Consider the following 21924-nt stretch of genomic DNA (forward strand, 5'->3'; position numbering starts at 1 on the left):
TTCATATCCGTAACCTCAACCTAGTTGATAAGGTAACCTGAATCCACCCAGCTTTTGCTCCCATACAACAAAGTTGGTCAAAAGATTGAACGGTGCACAGATAACTTAGTCTTGGTACTGACTTCCTTCTTGCAGAAGAGAGTAGATTGTAGCTGAGTGCTCACTGCATTAGCTTTGCTACACCTCGCTTCCAGTTCTTTCACTATGTTGCCATCCTGTGAGAATATGCATCCTAAGTACTTGAAACCATCCACTTGTTCTAACTTTGTTCCTCCTATTTGGCACTCAATCCGTTTACATTTCTTTCCCACTGACATTACTTTCGTTTTGGAGATGCTAATCTTCATACCATAGTCCTTAAATTTCTGATGTAGCTCTGAAGTATTACTTTGCAAACTTTCAATTGAATCTGCCGTCACAACTAAGTCATCTGCATATGCAAGACTGCTTATTTTGTGTTCACATATCTTAATCTCACCCAGCCAGTCTATTGTTTTCAACATATGATCTATAAATAATATGAACAACAGTGGAGACAGGTTGCAGCCTTGTCTTACCCCTGAAACTACTCTGAACCATGAACTCAATTTACCGTCAACTCTAACTGCTGCCTGACTATCCATGTAAAGACCTTTAATTGCTTGCAAAAGTTTGCCTCCAAATGCATAATCTTGTAGAACAGACAATAATTTCCTCCTAGGAACCCGGTCATATGCCTTTTCTAGATCTATAAAGCATAGATACAATTCCCTGTTCCACTCATAACACTTCTCCATTCTTTGCCGTAAGCTAAAGATCTGATCCTGACAACCTCTAAGGCCTAAACCCACACTGATTTTCATCCAGTTGGTCCTCAACTAATACTCGCACTTTCCTTTCAACAATACCTGAGAAGATTTTACCCACAACGCTGATTAAAGAGATACCTCTGTAGTTGTTACAATCTTTTCTGTTTCCATGTTTAAAGATTGGTGTGATTACTGCTTTTGTCCAGTCTGATGGAACCTGTCCCAAATCCCAGGCCATTTCAATTATCCTGTGTAGCCATTTAAGACCTGACATTCCACTGTATTTGATGAGTTCCGACTTAATTTCATCCACCCCAGCCACTTTATTGCACTGCAATCTACTGACAATTTTTTCCACTTCCTCAAATGTGATCCTATTTCCATCATCATTCCTATCCCATTCTACCTCGAAATCTCAAACATTACTGATCGCATTTTCACCTACATTGAGCAACTCTTCAAAATATTCCCTCCATCTGCCCAAGGCATCCACAGGATTCACCAGCAGTTTTCCTGACCTGTCCAAAATACCTGTCATTTCCTTCTTACCTCCCTTTCGAAGACTGCTAATTACACTCCAGAATGGTTTTCCAGCAGCTTGACCCATAGTCTCCAACCTGTTTCCAAAGTCTTCCCACGATTTCTTCTTGGATGCTGCAATTATCTGTTTGGCTTTGTTTCTTTCTTCAACATAGCTTTCTCTGTCTACCTGGGTTCTGGTATGTAGACATGCCACAAAGTCCAACTACCAGCTACCTGAGCTGCCCACCCATAAGCATCCCCTTTCAAAAAAACTTTTGCAAATGACATTGTCTCTTTGTCATTCCATGTTTCAGCCAAATCATTAAATCCGTAATGAAATCCAGTGGGTGCACTTCCCCAGAATTTTCAAAAGTATTAAATTTCTTACAACTAACAAATGAGGGACTCTTTGGGACACTACACATGCTTTAGATTTTGTACCTCTTCCACTTTTTCCCCCATTTAAACCAATTTTGAACCTATATTTTTATCTACTTATACCAGTTTTTCCTCTATCACTGCTGCACACTTGGTTTCTTCTTCCGTTTCTAAATCATTTTTAATCTGATCTTTCTCGTTCTCAAGTTTAACTTTATTTCCAGCACAAAATTTCCTGGCTGCTTTGATTTCATATTTACACTGTTTCTCGGAAGCCTCCACCCTCCTACTATAGCCGTCACAAAGCTTCTTTCTCTCTTCTACACATTTATCACTCATTAAGGTTAATTTACCATTAGTACTCTGTTCTGCTCTCCATATCTTCTCACCACAGTCTTTCACTACCACCTCAATCTTCTTATTTAATTCTGAAAGATTAGAGCTGACTACCTTAACTTCAGTTCATCCTTTTAAGCTTGCCATGTCAGTTTTTCTGCTATCAGTTTTATTTTCCACCCTACTATCATCAGCTTTCATACTGGTACTACTCAGACTATTCATAACTTGCCTTAACATTGCTTCCAGTTTTCTGTCTGCCATAAACTTATGCCTTTGCTGACCTTCACTACTAGATTCTTCCTCCTTAGCCTTAATGATTTCACACACTTCAGTACTGTTTTATTTCGCTCACTCACTACACAGTGTAGATGACATTTTTACATGTCATCTACAATATGACTTTCGTCCTCATCATTCAGAGTTACATTCGTGTCTGATTTATAACCACTGTCATCTCCTAAATCAGTCCCCATTAAGTCTTTCTTTTGATTTAGAAGCTTAACCTGTACAGCTTTGTTATCAATCACATCACGCCCCTTTGTCTGTTCTCTCCCATCACACTGTCTTGTTTGTTAAGGCCACTCATTATGTATCACTTAATATAAAATGGCTTTAACTATGAATTACCTTATTTTTATTCACTCGTCTGCTGCTGCTGCTGCTCCTGCTGCTGCTGTGGTTACTTCCACTCGTCCAAAACCCGCTTCTTTACGTCAGGTGGGTTGAGTCCAGCTGGCACGCTGATTGGCTGCTGCGGAAGACTTAATGGGGACTGATTTAGCAGATGATAGTGGTTATAAATCAGACACGAATGTAACTCTGAATGATGAGGACGAAAGTCATGTTGTAGATGAGATGTAAAAATGTCTTCTACACTGTGTAGTGAGTGAGCTTAATGGCTGCTCCAACGAGCTTAATTCTAGATTGGCTGCTGTGTCCAACATTTGTAATGGCTTCCTCCATAACCCCGGCCAATGATCTGTTGTTATGCTGTGTTGTTGATGCTTCGTATTGCATTACTTGTTCATGCGTGATCAAACCTATGGAATACTGTAATTACTTTTCACTCTCAATTAGTCTGTTCACTGAACTCAATAATATTGGTGCCACACGTACTTTAAATTCAGTTATTCCATCCAAACTGCACTGTTCACTGTTCGAAGTTCGCGAGTCCTTGTTTATTGTGTCCAAATACAATATTGCCCATCCCAGATGAGCCCCAAAATGTGACGTTTGTCTGCTTTATTTCTTCGTTGACAGTCCTCGGTGTCGATGTACTGCATTGTTACACTGGCTGAAAAATGGGGGATGGAAGTTCGACACTGGCTACTGTAAATGAAGTAGCGGACAGTTGCACAATTACATTTCACAGTTCTTTACTTTCAGTGTTCACAACCCCCCAATATTACACAATTATATGGCCAGTTCACTATTGGTAAATGTTGATAAGCTTCATTAATAGGTTGCAGGCAACATCAACATCCTGCTACAATGGTTTGCCGTTGAACAGCTATGAGCAGTAAAAACCTAACCACACAGTTCACAGTTCTTGCATACTAATACGGTACGTGTGACACTGTTTTTCAAATACGCACATCAAAAAATGTTTTGCATCACCTCGGTTGTCAGAGTTCCGGAACCTGTACATAAAATTGGAATAGAGATTGACATAAACATCATTTTCGCCCTTTTTATTGCTCATGAAAACCACACATTGCATGTTGCACCACTGTACAGTGAGACATTCAGAGGTGGTGGTCCAGATTTCTGCACGCACCAGTACCTCTAATACCCAGTAGCACATACTCTTGCATTGATGCATGGCTGTATTCATTGTGGCATATTAGCCACAAGTTCACCTAGGCATTGTTGGTCCAGATTGTCCCACTCCTCAACGGCGATTTGGTGTAGATCCCTCAGAATAGTTGGTGGGTCACATCGTCCATAAACAGCCCTTTTCAATCTATCCCAGGCATGTTTGATAGGGTTCATGTCTGGAGAACATGCTGGCCACTCTAGTCAACCGATGACATTATCCTGAAGGAAGTCATTCATAAGATGTGCACGATGGGGGCGTGAATTGTCACCCATGAAGACAAATGACTCGCCAATATGCTGCCGATATGGTTGCACTGTTGGTTGGAGGATGGCATTCCCATATCGTACAGCCGTTACGGCACCTTCCATGACCACCAGCAGCATACGTCGACTCCACATAATGCCACCCCAAAACAGGAGGACCTTGCTGCACTCGCTGGACAGTGTGTCTTAGGAGTTCAGCCTGACCGGGTTGCCTCCGATGATTGTCTGCTTGAAGGCATGTGCGACACTCGTCGGTGGAGAGAACGTAATGCCAATCCCTAGCGGTCCATTTGGCATGTTGTCGGGCCCATCTGTACCACACTGCAAAGTGTTGTGGTTCCAAAGATGGTCCTCGCCATGGACGTCAGGAGTGAAGTTGCGCATCATGCAGTCTGTTACGCACAGATTGAGTTGTAACAAGACGTCCTGAACTGCACGAAAAGCATTATTCAACATGGTGCCGTTGCTGTCAGGGTTCCTCCGAGCCATAATCTGTAGGTAGCGGTCATCCACTGCAGTAGTAGCCCTCGGGCGGCCTGAGCGAGGCATGTCATCGACAGGTCCAGTCTCTCTGTATCTCCTCCGTGTTTGAACAACATCGCTTGGTTCACTCCGAGATGTCTGGACACTTACCTTGTTGAGAGCCCTTCCCGGCACAAAGTGACGATGATGTGATCAGTCTGCGGTACTGACCATCTAGACATGGTTGAACTACAGACAGCACGAGCCATGTTCCTCCTTCCTGGTGGAACGACTGGAACTGATTGGCTGTCTGAGCCTCTCCGTCTAATAGGTGCTGCTCATGCATGGTTGTTTACATCTTTGGGCAGGTTCAGTGCAATCTGTGAGCAGTTAAAGGGGCTGTGTCTGTGATATAATATCCGCAGTCAACATCTGTCTTCAGGAGATTTGGGAACCAGGGTGATGCAAAACTTTTTGATGTGTGTAAATTAAACAGACATTGTCATTAACTGTTCTAACACATGGCTTATTTGTGTTACACTTATTTCACTGTTAAGTTGATGCATTGTTGTTAATCTAACCTATATGTGTTTCCCATCTGAAAATCGGCCGTCGACTGACTTTATTGGGACTAAAACTCGGTTCATTATATATCCGTGCAGCAATAGGCACTGAAACTGTACATTGTTCGATGTTTAAGTTACAGAAATTACAGTTGAAACATAAAGCATTCACATAACTGACTACATCAAAAAATTCCTTCCTTTTAACAATTCATTTTACCACAAAGGTTAGACGGAATTATTTGTTTAAATAATGAAATTAACAACTCAATCGAAAAGCAGCTCAATCAAAAAAACCAACTGGTTTCATGAAACATAATAAGATCTAAAACAAGCAGGAATCAATGAAGAAATGATAGATGAAAGGACAAATTCAGAAACAAAATTATGAATACGAAATTTGAAGTAAGAGGAAGGAAGAGACCAGGGAAAATATGGGCGGAACAAAGGAAACATGAACACAGTCAAAGAATGAAGAAATTTTGGGAAGAGAAAAAGAAGAAGAAAACAAAAAAGGGGGAAATTGAATAATCATGCAACGCTGTCTTAAGGGCAAAAATATATAATAATAATATAATGAAGTTAACAGATATAATTATAGAAACAATACTTTTGACAAACCTGGTAATTATTTTGGAATTAATTATGGGCTCACTTTGCTAATATGTTTTCGAATAGAGCCAAATAAATAATTTAATAGTAGTTCTTCTTCCAAACGTTTATAATTAGTGCAGGACTTACATTAGTTTATAAGTCAACAGTGGAATCTGTCATGAAACAATTACTGATTTCACCTATAATGATCTGTAGCAAAAGATATTAACTAGGAATGCTCAAAATAAATTAAGAAATTAATTATATGAATATAATAGAGGGAAACATTCCACATGGGAAAAATACACTCCTGGAAATTGAAATAAGAACACCGTGAATTCATTGTCCCAGGAAGGGGAAACTTTATTGACACATTCCTGGGGTCAGATACATCACATGATCACACTGACAGAACCACAGGCACATAGACACAGGCAACAGAGCATGCACAATGTCGGCACTAGTACAGTGTATATCCACCTTTCGCAGCAATGCAGGCTGCTATTCTCCCATGGAGACGATCGTAGAGATGCTGGATGTAGTCCTGTGGAACGGCTTGCCATGCCATTTCCACCTGGCGCCTCAGTTGGACCAGCGTTCGTGCTGGACGTGCAGACCGCGTGAGACGACGCTTCATCCAGTCCCAAACATGCTCAATGGGGGACAGATCCGGAGATCTTGCTGGCCAGGGTAGTTGACTTACACCTTCTAGAGCACGTTGGGTGGCACGGGATACATGCTGACGTGCATTGTCCTGTTGGAACAGCAAGTTCCCTTGCCGGTCTAGGAATGGTAGAACGATGGGTTCGATGACGGTTTGGATGTACCGTGCACTATTCAGTGTCCCCTCGACGATCACCAGTGGTGTACGGCCAGTGTAGGAGATCGCTCACCACACCATGATGCCGGGTGTTGGCCCTGTGTGCCTCGGTCGTATGCAGTCCTGATTGTGGCGCTCACCTGCACGGCGCCAAACACGCATACGACCATTATTGGCACCAAGGCAGAAGCGACTCTCATCGCTGAAGACGACACGTCTCCATTCGTCCCTCCATTCACGCCTGTCGCGACACCACTGGAGGCGGTCTGCACGATGTTGGGGCGTGAGCGGAAGACGGCCTAACGGTGTGCGGGACCGTAGCCCAGCTTCATGGAGACGGTTGCGAATGGTCCTCGCCGATACCCCAGAAGCAACAGTGTCCCTAATTTGCTGGGAAGTGGCGGTGCGGTCCCCTACGGCACTGCGTAGGATCCTACAGTCTTGGCGTGCATCCGTGCGTCGCTGCGGTCCGGTCCCAGGTCGACGGGCACGTGCACCTTCCGCCGACCACTGGCGACAACATCGATGTACTGTGGAGACCTCACGCCCCACGTGTTGAGCAATTCGGCGGTATGTCCACCCGGCCTCCCGCATGCCCACTATACGCCCTTGCTCAAAGTCCGTCAACTGCACATACGGTTCACGTCCACGCTGTCGCGGCATGCTACCAGTGTTAAAGACTGCGATGGAGCTCCGTATGCCACAGCAAACTGGCTGACACTGACGGCGGCGGTGCACAAATGCTGCGCAGCTAGCGCCATTCGACGGCCAACACCGCGGTTCCTGGTGTGTCCGCTGTGCCGTGCGTGTGATCATTGCTTGTACAGCCCTCTCGCAGTGTCCGGAGCAAGTATGGTGGGCCTGACACACCGGTGTCAATGTGTTCTTTTTTCCATTTCCAGGAGTGTATATCTAAAAACAAAGATGATGAGACTTACCAAACAAAAGCGCTGGCAGGTCGATAGACCTGTCCTTTTTTCCCCCTAAGGTAAGTCTTTCCGCTCCCGGTATTGGAAGGACTCCTTACCCTCTCCCTTAAAACCCACATCCTTTCGTCTTTCCCTCTCCTTCCCTCTTTCCTGACGAAGCAACCGTTTGTTGCAAAGCTTGAATTTTGTGTGTATGTTTGTGTTTGTTTGTGCGTCTATCGCCCTGCCAGCGCTTTTGTTTGGTAAGTCTCATCATTTTTGTTTTTAGATATAAGAAATTAATTACATACACAACACGAAGCACAAAATTAGACCTGGTGCTATATTCCTTAAGAGTGAGTGACCACCTTTCTCTTTTATGGAAATGCAGATTATACTCATGCATGTTAATGGTAATTAGGCAAAAATAAAAATAAAATGAATTTAAGGAGGCAGATGGCAAAACAAGAGAGGAAGTAAAGAGCTCCCAGCTTGCTACATCATGACAGTAACTATGATGAATAATGAAAATTAATTCAGACTTTTATCAAGCACAGATATCAAACTGTTAGATGCGCAAGAATAAAATTTTTTTCACCTAATAGTTTTTAAAAAATCAGATGACAAGCATTTCATAGCCACCGGCTTGTCCGCTCCACTTCTTTGCCGAGAACACTTGTAACTGTCGCTCTCACTGTTGCATGTGCTGCAGTGACGAGATTCAAACCTGTTTGAATTCAAACGTCTCTAGTTGTGTAACGGAGAACAGGCAGTGCCATGGACGTTGCCTCCAGTAGGACACTTCCGTAAGCATACCTGTGGTGGTGGTTCATCGTCTGAAGCTGTCGTGCGCTTCTGTTGCTTACATAGGACAAGGCCTTACTGTCACAGTGTATGTTGTTCATTGCTGTGAAAGTATATAAACTTGCAGGGGTTTATGTAAATAGGAACTAGTAAGTGTGCAAAGTTTGAGATTTGTTTTTATTTCATTGTTGCTTCCCTGGCAGTGGAAATTGGGGATGTCTGCTGTTAAATGCTTTTTTATGGAAATCAAAGGGTATTCTTTTACCACTTTCCTGATCAGCTGTATGTATAATTTTAATGTATTGGCAGCTATAGGCATACTGTTACCTTAACATTAATAGGACACATTTGCAGGTGTATATCACATCCATAATTGGGTGAAATTGCCTGAAGATGAAGGCTCAGTTGCTTCAAAATCAGTTGAAAATAAAACAATAAACACAGCTGAGGGGAAAAGTAGTGAAAGAATAGCTTTAGTTCTCCATAGCAAACAGTGTATTTATTCTTTCAGCTTCTTTGTCCCTTTTTTTTCTTTCATAGATATGTTTTCTTGTATTGTTGTTTCAGCATTTAATAAATCTGTTGGGGAAGAATATTGTATGATAATGACTGTATTTTACTTCACACTTTCTTGTTTGCTCAATATGTGACCCTGATGAATCTCTTTCTTTGCAGCTGATGCTCAGCAGGTGGCATCAGAGGCTGGCCCTATAAGGGCGACGCCACCCATGTGGCGCTGCTCCCGCGTGATGCATATGCTCCGTGACATCCACCCCACCGTCCTGTCATCGCTAGAAGGCATTGTCGACCAGGTATGTATCCCATTCCGCAATATTTTTTCCTTCAGTGAACCAGTTTTCCCAATTCACTAATGGCATGTCTCACAGTAATGCTGTAGTTTTCATTTATTCTTTTTTTATGCCTTAGAACCACCGACCAACATTAAACAGCTATAAAACATGTCCCAGATTGGTTGTGCACGACCACCCCCTTTCCATTCTAAAATATCAAGTCACCAGTCCGTTGACTAATTTGACGCTGTTGTCCGCTTTTGTCTCTCTTTGCTAATCTTTTCTTCTCAGCGTCTTCCATAATCTGTTTTGGATGTTCTAGTCTTCGCCTGCCTTCATAATTTTTTTCACGTACTACTGCTTCCAGTACCAAGCTGTCCCTTCTTCAGGTAACTGTTTCCTCTAGACTTCAGTTGTCACCCTTTTCACTACTTCATTTTGCACCTCATCTGTTCTCTTAATTTCCAACTTTTGAGGAAATCACATTCAAATGCTTTCAGTTTCTTCTGTACCTAGAGTCATATCTTTCTTAATATCTTCGCATGTTCTCCTCATTATTTCCCATTTAGCCTCTTTGCACTCCCTGTTAATTTGCACCTACGCTGGTGCATTCCTACCTCATTTGAAAAATTCCATTATGCTCTTCTTCCATAAGCTCGAGTGTTTCTCAAGTCATCTTTGCTTTTACTTTATGTATACCTGGAATTTTCTATCCTGCTGTAATTATTTCCTTGCTTATTACATTCTACTCCTTTTGTTCTAAACCATACTTGGGTCATTCCATTAAGTAAAAAAAAGTAATGATTTGAATATTGGTGGTGGTGGTGGTGGTGGTGGTGTAACTGAAAGATGGATATTTTATCAGTACCAGTGATTTCAAGACCCCACTGAATTCTTTTGGCATTGCACCTGATGTGCCAGAAACTACTAATATCAGTTTAGTAATTTGTCAGAGCTACTAAGTAAAGCTGATTTGCAGATCTTTGTATCTTGCCACTTTCTCAACTGTTGTTAGTTGAGTTTGCTATTGTCTAATATAGTGATGTGAACAATCCATGCTTCTTTTTCTGCACAGGGGATGTTCAGTGTGTGAGAGTTCTGTGTTTGATTAGTCTGATGTCAGTGGTTTGCCTTGTTCATTTTTGACCAATGTTTCAGGCTTATGATCATACCAGTTGGCATAAGTTGCATTGTATCATATATGCCAGAATGTTGTGCCTCTGGTTATATGTCTGTGAAATCCTTGTACAATAGTTGAGGATGTGGTTGGTTGGTTCCTCAAGAATTATGCTATAGTGTGTTCCTATGCTGACAGAATAGTCCAACCCTTTCCTTTTCCAGGGTTCATTGATCAGCTACGATCAAGCCCTTGCTACTTAGTCTTCAGATTTGTCCAAAACTTGTTCATACAGTTCATTAGTGCATCTTTCGTCGCTTAAGATCGACATAGATGTTGTTATTATAATAATAATAATAATAATTATTATTATTATTATCATTATCATGATTATTGTGCAGTACAAGGTGGCAATGTTTACTGACTGATAAATTGTAGGAAATTGGGTAGGCGATTTCCATGGCCTGTTCTTACAAATCATCCCAGCATTTAGCTAAAGTGATTCAACGAAACCAGTACCTTGCTGTACAAAGTAACTATACTTGGTCATCGTTGTTGTTGTTGTTGTTGTTGTTGTTGTTGTTGTGGTCTTCAGTCCTGAGACTGGTTTGATGCAGCTCTCCATGCTACTCTATCCTGTGCAAGCTTCTTCATCTCCCAGTATCTACTGCAACCTACATCCTTCTGAATCTGCTTAGTGTATTCATCTCTTGGTCTCCCTCTACGATTTTTACCCTCCACACTGCCCTCCAATGCTAAATTTGTGATCCCTTGATGCCTCAGAACATGTCCTACCAACCGGTCCCTTCTTCTTGTCAAGTTGTGCCACAAACTTCTCTTCTCCCCAATCCTATTCAATACCTCCTCATTAGTTACGTGATCTACCCACCTTATCTTCAGCATTCTTCTGTAGCACCACATTTCGAAAGCTTCTATTCTCTTCTTGTCCAAACTAGTTATCGTCCACGTTTCACTTCCATACATGGCTACACTCCATACAAATACTTTCAGAAATGACTTCCTGACACTTAAATCTATACTCGATGTTAACAAATTTTTCTTCTTCAGAAACGCTTTCCTTGCCATTGCCAGTCTACATTTTATATCCTCTCTACTTCGACCATCATCGGTTATTTTACTCCCTAAATAGCAAAACTCCTTTACTACTTTAAGTGTCTCATTTCCTAATGTAATTCCCTCAGCATCACCCTACTTAATTTGACTACATTCCATTATCCTCGTTTTGCTTTTGTTGATGTTCATCTTATATCCTCCTTTCAAGACACTGTCCATTCCGTTCAACCGCTCTTCCAAGTCCTTTGCTGTCTCTGACAGAATTACAATGTCATCGGCGAACCTCAAAGTTTTTACTTCTTCTCCATGAATTTTAATACCTACTCCAAATTTTTCTTTTGTTTCCTTTACTGCTTGCTCAATATACAGATTGAATAACATCGGGGAGAGGCTACAACCCTGTCTTACTCCTTTCCCAACCACTGCTTCCCTTTCATGCCCCTCGACTCTTATAACTGCCATCTGGTTTCTGTACAAACTGTAAATAGCCTTTCGCTCCCTGTATTTTACCCCTGCCACCTTCAGAATTTGAAAGAGAGAGTTCCAGTTAACATTGTCAAAAGCTTTCTCTAAGTCTACAAATGCTAGAAATGTAGATTTGCCTTTTCTTAATCTTTCTTCTAAGATAAGTCGTAAGGTCAGTGCCATGTGTCTCTGGTGCGTCAGTCTTATCCGCTGGCGCGCTGCCACCATGACGTCAGCGGCTTACCAGCCGGGGTCAAAGGTATCTTATCTCCCATTTCGTCTTCATCTACATCCTCTTCCATTTCCATAATATTGTCCTCAAGTACATCGCCCTTGTATAAACCCTCTATATACTCCTTCCACCTTTCTGCCTTCCCTTCTTTGCTTAGAACTGGGTTGCCATCTGAGCTCTTGATATTCATACATGTGGTTCTCTTCTCTCCAAAGGTCTCTTTAATTTTCCTGTAGGCAGTATCTATCTTACCCCTAGTGAGACAAGCCTCTACATCCTTACATTTGTCCTCTAGCCATCCCTGCTTAGCCATTTTGCACTTCCTGTCGATATCATTTTTGAGACGTTTGTATTCCTTTTTGCCTGCTTCATTTACTGCATTTTTATATTTTCTCCTTTCATCAATTAAATTCAATATTTCTTCTGTTACCCAAGGATTTCTATTAGCCCTCGTCTTTTTACCTACTTGATCCTCTGCTGCCTTCACTACTTCATCCCTCAGAGCTACCCATTCTTCTTCTACTGTATTTCTTTCCCCCATTCCTGTCAATTGTTCCCTTATGCTCTCCCTGAAACTCTCTACAACCTCTGGTTCTTTCAGTTTATCCAGGTCCCATCTGCTTAAATTCCCACCTTTTTGCAGTTTCTTCAGTTTCAATCTGCAGTTCATAACCAATAGATTGTGGTCAGAATCCACATCTGCCCCAGGAAATGTCTTACAATTTAAAACCTGGTTCCTAAATCTCTGTCTTACCATTATATAATCTATCTGATACCTTTTAGTATCTCCAGGATTCTTCCAGGTATACAACCTTCTTTTTCTTGAACAAAAAAAAAAAAAAAAAAAAAAAAAAAAACCAGGGACAACTAGATTGTGAAGAACTGCGCACACTGGGCGACAAAAAAGCCTTCAAAGTAGGCATTCCGTTTGAAAAGCTACAAGTCACACAAGAACCAGAATTCTGGCCAGAAAACATAAAAGTACGTCGATTTCGTTTCCCAAGACGATCAATGGAAGAGGGAGCAGAGCTCAACTAAACTAAGAAGAAAACCAGAAGAGCAAGAAATAAATGCAGTCTTGTGGAATACAGAGGGAGTAAAAAGTGCTCTTAACCTAACACCAACAGACATTCTGCAAAACTCGGACCTTGCAATTCTAACAGAAACCTTCCTGATAGACAGCTGGCAACATAAAGATTTCTATAATTATCACCTAATGGCAAAGAAGGGAGAAAGAGGACGACCCATGGGAGGAATATCTATCCTACTGAAACCCTGGATGACGCCCACCAAAAAAAATCATAAAACAAGAAAATAGTATGCTAATAGAAGCGGCAAACATAAATATAATTGCAGCCTATTTTAAACCGCTCACAAATGCTGTAGAAATAATTGACGAAATAGTCACACTCATCAAACAATGCAACAGCAAACCCACCATTATTGCAGGCGATCTCAACTGCAGAATAGACACAGAAAACTATAAAACAAAACTAGTCGTTGAAACCCTAGAAGAAGATGGTTTCACCCTACTTAACGATAGACAGATACCTACATACATATGCCACAATGGGAAGAGCACCATTGATATCGCATTAACAAGAGGAGACATAGAAGGAAGTATTCAACCAATATGGCATGACTCCATTACTCCTATACGAAAGCACATTCCAATGAAGATAAAAATAAATATCGTCACGTCACCACCAGCAAGAAAGACCCACCAAATCACACAAAGAAAAATTGATTTAGAAAAATTAACAAACCAGCAAGAACAATTAACACAAATAGAAACTTTCATAGAGGAAGGAGACCTTGAAAAAGCAACAGACCAAATAGAAGACCTCCTAAAAAATTCAGTGATACAAACAATCCCCAAAACAAGGACGGCCAAAAGATGGTTTGATGCTGAATGCTACAGCAAAAGGAACACTGTTCTAAGAACCCTCCACAGACTAAGAAACCAGCATGATGAGGAAGCACACAAACTGTACACAGAAGAGAGAAGAATCTACAAAAAACTAATAGAAGAGAAGAAAAAAGAATACATAGAAAGAGAGGCAAAAAGAGAAGTGGATGAAGCAGAGAAAGACCCATACATAGCAGTAAGACCAAGAAAAATGGCTCATACACCAAATATAGACCTGAAGGAATGGGAAGACCACTTCAGTAAGATACTGAACAAACGAGGACTCAAAACACCCCCAAAGGAAGAGAAACAACATCAAACTAAGGAAAAAGACAATACATGGGAACCCCTAAATGAAGATGACGTGAAAGAAGTAATAAAAGCACTGAAGAACAAGAAAGCAGCAGGACCTGATAATATATATAATGAACATATAAAAGATGCAAAAGAGGCCCTCCAACACATATGGACCAAACTGTTTAACAAATGCCTGGAACTTGGAAGAATTCCGACACAATGGAGACACTCGACAATAAAAGTTCTCTACAAAGGTAGAGGAGACCCAATGGACCCAAACAAGTACAGAGGTATAGCCCTGGAAAATACTCAATTCAAGACGTTTTCAAAGATAATAACACAAAAAATCCAAGCCTCTGTGGACAGTCGTCTCCCAGAACGACAAATGGGTTTCAGATCTGGAAGATCAACACTTACGGCAGTCAGGCTTCTTCTAAACAACATCCATGATGCGCTACAGAGGAAACAAATGTTCTACACGGTGTTCATAGACTTTACCAAAGCCTTTGACCTATTGGAAAGAGAGCTCATAGTCCGAAAACTGGAAAACACAATGGGAGAAGATAGCGTATGGGCAAGAATAGTCAAGTCAATCCTCGAATACAACTTAATTACAATATCAGACAACCTCTCTTTTTCGAACCCCATTCTGCAATCGAATGGAGTCTTACAGGGTGACCCAATGAGCCCTTTGCTGTACATTCTTGCCACTGAAGAAGTACTCCGAATTGGAGAAAATGAAGAAGATGTGTATGTATATGCATACGCTGACGACATAGCCGTAGGATCAACAGATATACAGAAGCTGCAGAGAATCGTTGAGGAAATAGACAGATGGTGCAGTGAACACAAACTACACATAAACATAACAAAGACAGAAATGGTAATTTTCAGAAAAGGAGGCAAAACACCCAAGAATGCGGAAATCAGTATCAGAGGACAAAAAATAAAAATCTCATCAGACTTTAAATACCTAGGAGTGACATTGCAACCAACAGCCAAATGCTTCACAAAACATACAACAGAACGCGCAGCCCAAGCAATAATAGCAATACAGGACATCAAAAACATCCGCCTACTCAGTCTAGAAACAGCCATGAAATTATTCAACACAAAAATCTTACCAATCCTGGCCTATGGGATGGAGGTTATATGGGACCACCTGACAGAAAAAAATCTAGAAACACTAGAAAAGGTAAAATCGACCTATCTAAAAAGAGCACTAGGTCTCTCAAAGACAACAAGATCTAGACTAGTGTACCTGCTAGCGAGAGAGACATTCCTAATTGAAGACATCAGACTTCAATATATGATGCCACACACCAGGGCTTCCAGAAAGCAACTGAAGATCATGAAGGACAAACGAGAAAAAATATGGACGGAGTTTTATGGCACCGAAGCAATGACGAACCGCTCATGGACAGCACCAAACTTCGAACAGCGACATGTCGTAACTAGACTTTCTATTCACGGCTTTCATCATCTAATCTGCAAAAAGAAAACTTATCACGACCCAACCGCAACATGTGTATGTGAACTGTGTAACGAAGCCTGTGAACGATATCACATAGAACTGTGCAGTAAAAGAGTGAAATCGATAAACGAATATGCAAAAATGTAAAATGTAAATGTAAAATGTTAAACTGTATATGGCTATTTGGCTGCAATTTTATTAAATTTTCTTGAACCAAGTGTTGGCTATGATTAAGTTATGCTCTGCGCAAAATTCTACAAGGCGGCTTCCTCTTTCATTTCTTCCCCCCAATCCATATTCACCTACTATGTTTCCTTCTCTCCCTTTTCCTACTGACGAATTCCAGTCACTCATGACTATTAAATTTTCGTCTCCCTTGGTCATCGTTATGAACAACAATATCTTCCAAGTATGACCCATTTAGTGACAATTGTCATTATGAACGTTAAAAGTAAGAAGTGGACATGAAAACTAACCATACACCCTTTTTCATTCCTGTAGATCAAGAATAATTACTACCCTCCGATGCAACAAAGTTTTTCTTTCTATTGAATATGAGAAAATTGCATCCACTATCATATTGTTGAAATATTTAGCTGATACACTGTATGTAGCACTCTAGACTTGCATCCAGTATGACGATGGTACAACTTCCAGCCTGACAATTCAGGATTAGGTTTTCCATGATTCTCTAAATTGCCTAAGGCAATTGCAAGGAGGGTACCTTTGAAAGGGTACAGCTGATTTTCTTCATCATCCTTTCCTAATCTGAGCTTGCAATCTTCTCATCAAAGGGATGTTAAACACTAATCTTCCTTCCTTCTTATTTAGCTGATACCAGTCACCTATTTTTGTAGAATTTTATTATTTTATAAATGTCTAATAATTTGCAGATGTTGATAAACTAAATTTAGAAAGTTTGGTCTTAAAATTAAAGACAGAGAATTTTTTATAAAGACTACATTATCCATCATGATAATTGAAAAGACGTTTATATCCTGAGATATTTTATTAATTAGTTAATTGTTCAGCTAATTCGACTTACACAAGATGTATCCTTTAGTTAGTTAATTGTTCAGCTAATTCGACCTATACAAGATGTATCCTCTTTAGTCTTAAGCTGACAAATACAGCTTCATTAGCTGTTTCCATACCAGTCTGTCCTCTGACAGTTGAAGTGTACAGACTTTCTTCAGGTCTTTACTCCGGTAGTCGGGTGGTCTGCCTTATGGTCTTTGTATTTCTCTGGGACTCCAATCTAGTTCTGCCTTTGGCCATCTCTGGTCATTTCTTCATTCGATATGTCCTGCCCATTTCCATTTTGCCTGTATCCTTTTCACAACACCCCAACCTCTGCTATCAGTACACATGCAACAGCATGTGATACCAGTATGTTCTGAAACGCTGCATGTAAGTTGCTCTTACACGTGCACTTATTTTCTGATCTTTCTTACTAAGGTGTTGGAGTGGTCTTTCCATAGCTCTCTGAGCTGTTCATAGTTTTCTTATGAAAGACTTCTTTAAAATCAGTTTCACAGCCATATATTAATAAGGAAAGAACAAACTGTTCGAAAACAATGTTTTTTTAAGTCTGTTGTCATGTTTCGAGGTTGATTCAAATGAAAAAAGTTCCATAAAATTTTGAAAAGTTGTATTATGGGGTTGGTAGGTGTCAGTAATGTTCATTGACATTCAGAAAGTGACCAGCAGGTGGCAGAGTGATGCTACAAAGGAGGGGAAGGCAGCAGCATCCACAACAAGATGTCTGCCCCGTTTTCAACATGAATCACACTTGATAAGCGATTTGTGTTGTGTTTTTTGTGTAGTTAAGGTGTCAAATTGAAATTCATCGCAGAATGACAGCACAGCACAGTGATTTGTGTTTGATGTTGCAGCAAGTGTAAGAGTGGTCTAGAGAGTTTAAAAGTAGTGTAACAACTGTGGAGGATGTCCCAAGATCAGGGTAGGCTCACCGCATATTGACGGATGAGAACATTGCTTTAGTGGAGGCGTTTGTAAAGGAGAACAGACATGTAACTCTGAATGAAATAGCTACAAGTTTGAAGATTACTATTATTAGTTCAGTGTAGAATATTGTTCACAAAGTACTGCAGGTCAATAAGGTGTCTGCAAGATGGGTGCCTTGTCAGGCAGGATTCAAACCCATGACTTGTCACATGTAAGGTTGATAATTGTAATGTCACTGGTTTTTCTAGTTGGTAGTTCATAGATCGGCCCCGGCTAAAACTTGGCGATAGTCAGTAGAGCGATGATACTGTTATTAGGTGAAGACGACGTTACAGAAAACAGTGCTGAACGGAACTCTTGACATGTGCGTGATATTTACTTCACCAATAGTGACCAATATTACGCTACTCGTCATAATTAACTCGTTTATATTCGATTGTTTAACAGTTGCTATTAAAATATTAATGATAAATTCAATTCAGATCCACCGACACCAACTTCCCCATAGTATGTTTGTAATTTCAAATCTCTAATAAGTCGTAACATTGCGATTGCTTCTTAATTTCAAAGCGTTTCTATATATGCGCCGAGCGCTTCAGTCAAATATTATCGCAACACACAAAAGATCACAGTTATGTCTCTAAACAATTTTGTAATTTGGAATCACAAATGTGTAAATTGGCACGAAAGGGTGGTTTATTTCACAATAACAATCACTTCCTAACAAGGCCATGAGCAAGAAGCTTTCCCAGGTGGTGGTGGTGGTGGTGGTGGTGGTGGTGGTGGGGATTTATAAATTGTCTGCTTTAAAACTATTGCCAAATTCCAAAGCCCATTTGCAGTTACGAATGAAGTTAATTGTCTATCACTGTTCAATGCCTAACTAGAGTTGAGATCGAGTTATCTAATTAAAAAGTTCACTTCGGTCTAATATAAGGTAGTTCTTTATCTGAATTCTAAACGATGTTTTAGTTGAAGTCAATGTTTTGTTTCACTGCATCATAGTAGATCGCAATTGTCAGTCCTTGAAAAACAATCTAACCGCGCCTACATGTACTAGTATTCAAACAAGTCCGACCAGCTTCGGGCAACTCTCGTAACGTAGTGAGAATGGACCATATCTTCCTTAGCCATTACTCACAATTCTCAAAGAGTACTCGCACAAAGTATTCTTTGAGATCGTTGCTTCTACTTTGCTAATTTTAATTATAATGATTTTGCGATTTACTGTGATTTTGAGTTTGAGTTTACTGAGATTCTATCTTTCTTTTGTAAATTGATAAATTACCATGTATAAGGTTCTTGTTTCAATTACTGGTTATTATCCAAATAATAGTGTTAAATGGAACTTTGGTTACTTGTTCACTTTTCATGGAATTTGGAACTTGTTTTGGGGAAATGTTTGGGGTATTGGTTGCTATTTTTTCTTTTTTCAATTTTCGTTCGAGGAAGTGGCATTACATAAGCTAACCATTACACTATGCTTGAACACTGGGAAACTATTATATTTATGACTCTTGTGCTCAAGTCTCAATGTTAAAATCGGAGCCTTCAAAAATTCCAATGGTGTGCGAAACGTATCTAATGTAAGCTGATCTTTGTGATTATAATAACTGTATATGTGATGCTGAATAGCTTCTGGTGCGGAAGTATCCTGTAGTGGTTAGATAGTACTGTGTACTGTGTTTCATTAGCATCACTGTGTGTGTGTGTGTGTGTGTGTGTGTGTGTGTGTGTGTGTGTGTCTTTTTATCATGTGTGATGAATCACTAAATAAAAGTGCCAGACCCATGAATCAGGATCCAAACACATGAAGAAAGAATGCCGGACATGGAATTGAAAGTGGACGTGAACAGTTGTTGTGGGACTTTGGCAACAGTGAACGGTTCATGTGTGATATTGAGCACTCTAATTGGAGGAAACCAAGTCCAACACATGAAGTGTCAATTGCAAAGTAATTTTAATCAGAATATAGTTGCATGTTACCATGTAGATGTATTAATTTAACTATTATAACCATTTGTTGACACTGTAATTGAGTGAAATTTTCTCAGCCCAGAAATCACTGTCTCTTTTGGTTGGTATTGCAGTTCCAAGTTTTCTAATACAGGTGGGAGCTCTTTGCTATTACAGACAACCTACAGAAGCGGTAAATAATAATAATAATAACAATGATGATGATGATAGTATTTTTTCGGTTTCTTTGAAACAATAGAGCTTCTGGTCTTATCTGCTTGCTAAGTGGTTGCTTCCATTTGCCACATCATAACAGAAGATAATGTGTGCCATATCCTGTGTAATACAGTGGATGTCCATTTCGCTGGTAAGCGCAAAGATAAAACTACACTGTGAAAGCATTTCGAGGGTGGAGTCGGGTTATCAACCGACAGTCTTGGAAGAAGAGGCTTTTAATATGTGCAACAGTAAACAGAAAAGTATAATTAAATCATTTCATAACATCGTTGGAACACTGAAAAACAAGATAGTTAGCCTCTTTTGCCAGCCGGAGTGGCCGTGCGGTTCTAGGCACTACAGTCTGGAACCGAGCGGCCGCTACGGTCGCAGGTTCGAATCCTGGCTCTGGCATGGATGTGTGTGATGTCCTTAGGTTAGTTAGGTTTAATTAGTTCTAAGTTCTTGGCGAATGATGACCTCAGAAGTTAAGTTGCTTAGTGCTCAGAGCCAGTTAGCCTCTTTTATGTCTAGAGGATATGGAAAATTCCGAAGTGATAGATGTTCTGTGTCATTTTGAACACTATTTTTGAACACTATATAACCTCCAGGACGGATAAGTGAAATATCAGCATCATTTTATGTAAAATTAACTTGGAAAAAGGAGGCATTGCAACATATGTAACAATAGTTGTGTGATTTTCAAGATCACTTGCAAGCAATATATACCAAGCGTGTGACTGTCATGGTGGTAGTTAGCTATTACCGTATTTACTCGAATCTAAGCTGCACTCGAATCTAAGCCGCACTTGAAAAATGAGACTCGAAATAATGGAAAAAAAAAAAAATTCTCGAATCTAAGCCGCACCTGAAATCTGAGACTCGAAATTCAAGGGGAGAAAAAAGTTTTAGGCCGCATCTCCAAATCGAAACAAAGTTGGTCCATTGTAATATGAGACACAATTTAGGTCGAATGAATGACGATGCAGCTACAGTAGTTTGGTTCTAGTCGTAAGCTTAGCAGTTAAGCTTTACCAGGTAGCCATTGCTATGCGTCAGGCGCTCCGTCCGTATTTATACGGGTACCCTTCCCCTTTTCACGTGCTTCGTCTGGTTTGAATCAATTGGTTATTTTGCTTTGATCTGATAAGTGCCGTTTTCTTTGTTATAGGTGTTTACGTCACTCGTAAGCTGAAAATGCATTACTGTACTGCGTCATGCATTGTTTGTCGCATTCTGATAGTCCGTGTTTACGGCCTGTCGCCGCTCGCGGCATGGCTTGCTTTTTTGCGCGCTACTGCCGCTTACAATAATAAAAAAGAGAGCAATTGTCTCATAACTGAAACAACGGCAAGAGACTGCTATTTGTTGTTACTTACACGGCTGCTTTCTTTGATAATGATCAACAAGAACCAAATAACAGACTGCGTGTGATAGAACATAGTTCTGAACGAGAGTTAGGCGAAAATTTTTCTCCGTTTGAAAATCTTTGCGGCCGCTTCTTTAGTACATCAAATTCTGCACAGAAATTAGAGTCACCTTAGATTTAAAAATCTAGTCAGTTGCCGTGCATCATTTCTGACTGTATCACTATTAGGCATAAGAATAATACGAATATAAACATGACACTATAAGTATATTCTTCCGCGTTTCCTGTTGTCTCACTCTAGTTTCGTAGTTTATTAGGCAGACAGGATTTAAATGAAATAGCAGCAAACACGAAAGAATACATGGCAAAATGTTTATATTCGTATTATTCTTATGGTGAATGGTGAAGAGAATACTGCTTGTGATTCACATTTCATCAGGTTACTATTAGCAACCATCTCTTCTCACAGGTAGGAAAAAATTCAGAACGTAGAGTTGGCCATATTGACAAACATCCCAAACAGTCTTGCCAGTTGGATTTTCGTAGTAAATTGAAATTCTGCTACATTCGAAGATGAACAATACGGAATTTGTATTTAATCTGTTGAATAATGTATGAAAATGCAGTGGTCGAAACTCGGGGCGGAGAAAAAACCTCGCCTTCCACCTTTTTTTTTTTTTTTTTAATACTGAAGCAGAGGTTTTGGCACCAGTATTTATCTTTGTGCCTACAAAGCATGCCCGTGCAGCGTTACATATATTCGACGGCAGAAGTTAGTTGTGGCGCCACCTACCAA

The 21924-nt window shown here is 40.4% G+C and overlaps 1 protein-coding gene across 1 annotated transcript in view; it reads left to right on the forward strand.

The window, feature by feature from the left end:
* Window positions 1–21924, forward strand: part of LOC126146787 (transformation/transcription domain-associated protein) — a 508296-nt gene that overhangs the window by 418046 nt on the left and 68326 nt on the right. The window contains exon 58 of the mRNA XM_049915647.1: window positions 8936–9072. Within this exon, the coding sequence (XP_049771604.1) occupies window positions 8936–9072 (137 nt within the window). The remainder of the gene's footprint in view (window positions 1–8935; window positions 9073–21924) is intronic.

The sequence above is a fragment of the Schistocerca cancellata genome, chromosome 1, assembly GCF_023864275.1.
Source record: "Schistocerca cancellata isolate TAMUIC-IGC-003103 chromosome 1, iqSchCanc2.1, whole genome shotgun sequence".
Taxonomy (NCBI): domain Eukaryota; kingdom Metazoa; phylum Arthropoda; class Insecta; order Orthoptera; family Acrididae; genus Schistocerca; species Schistocerca cancellata.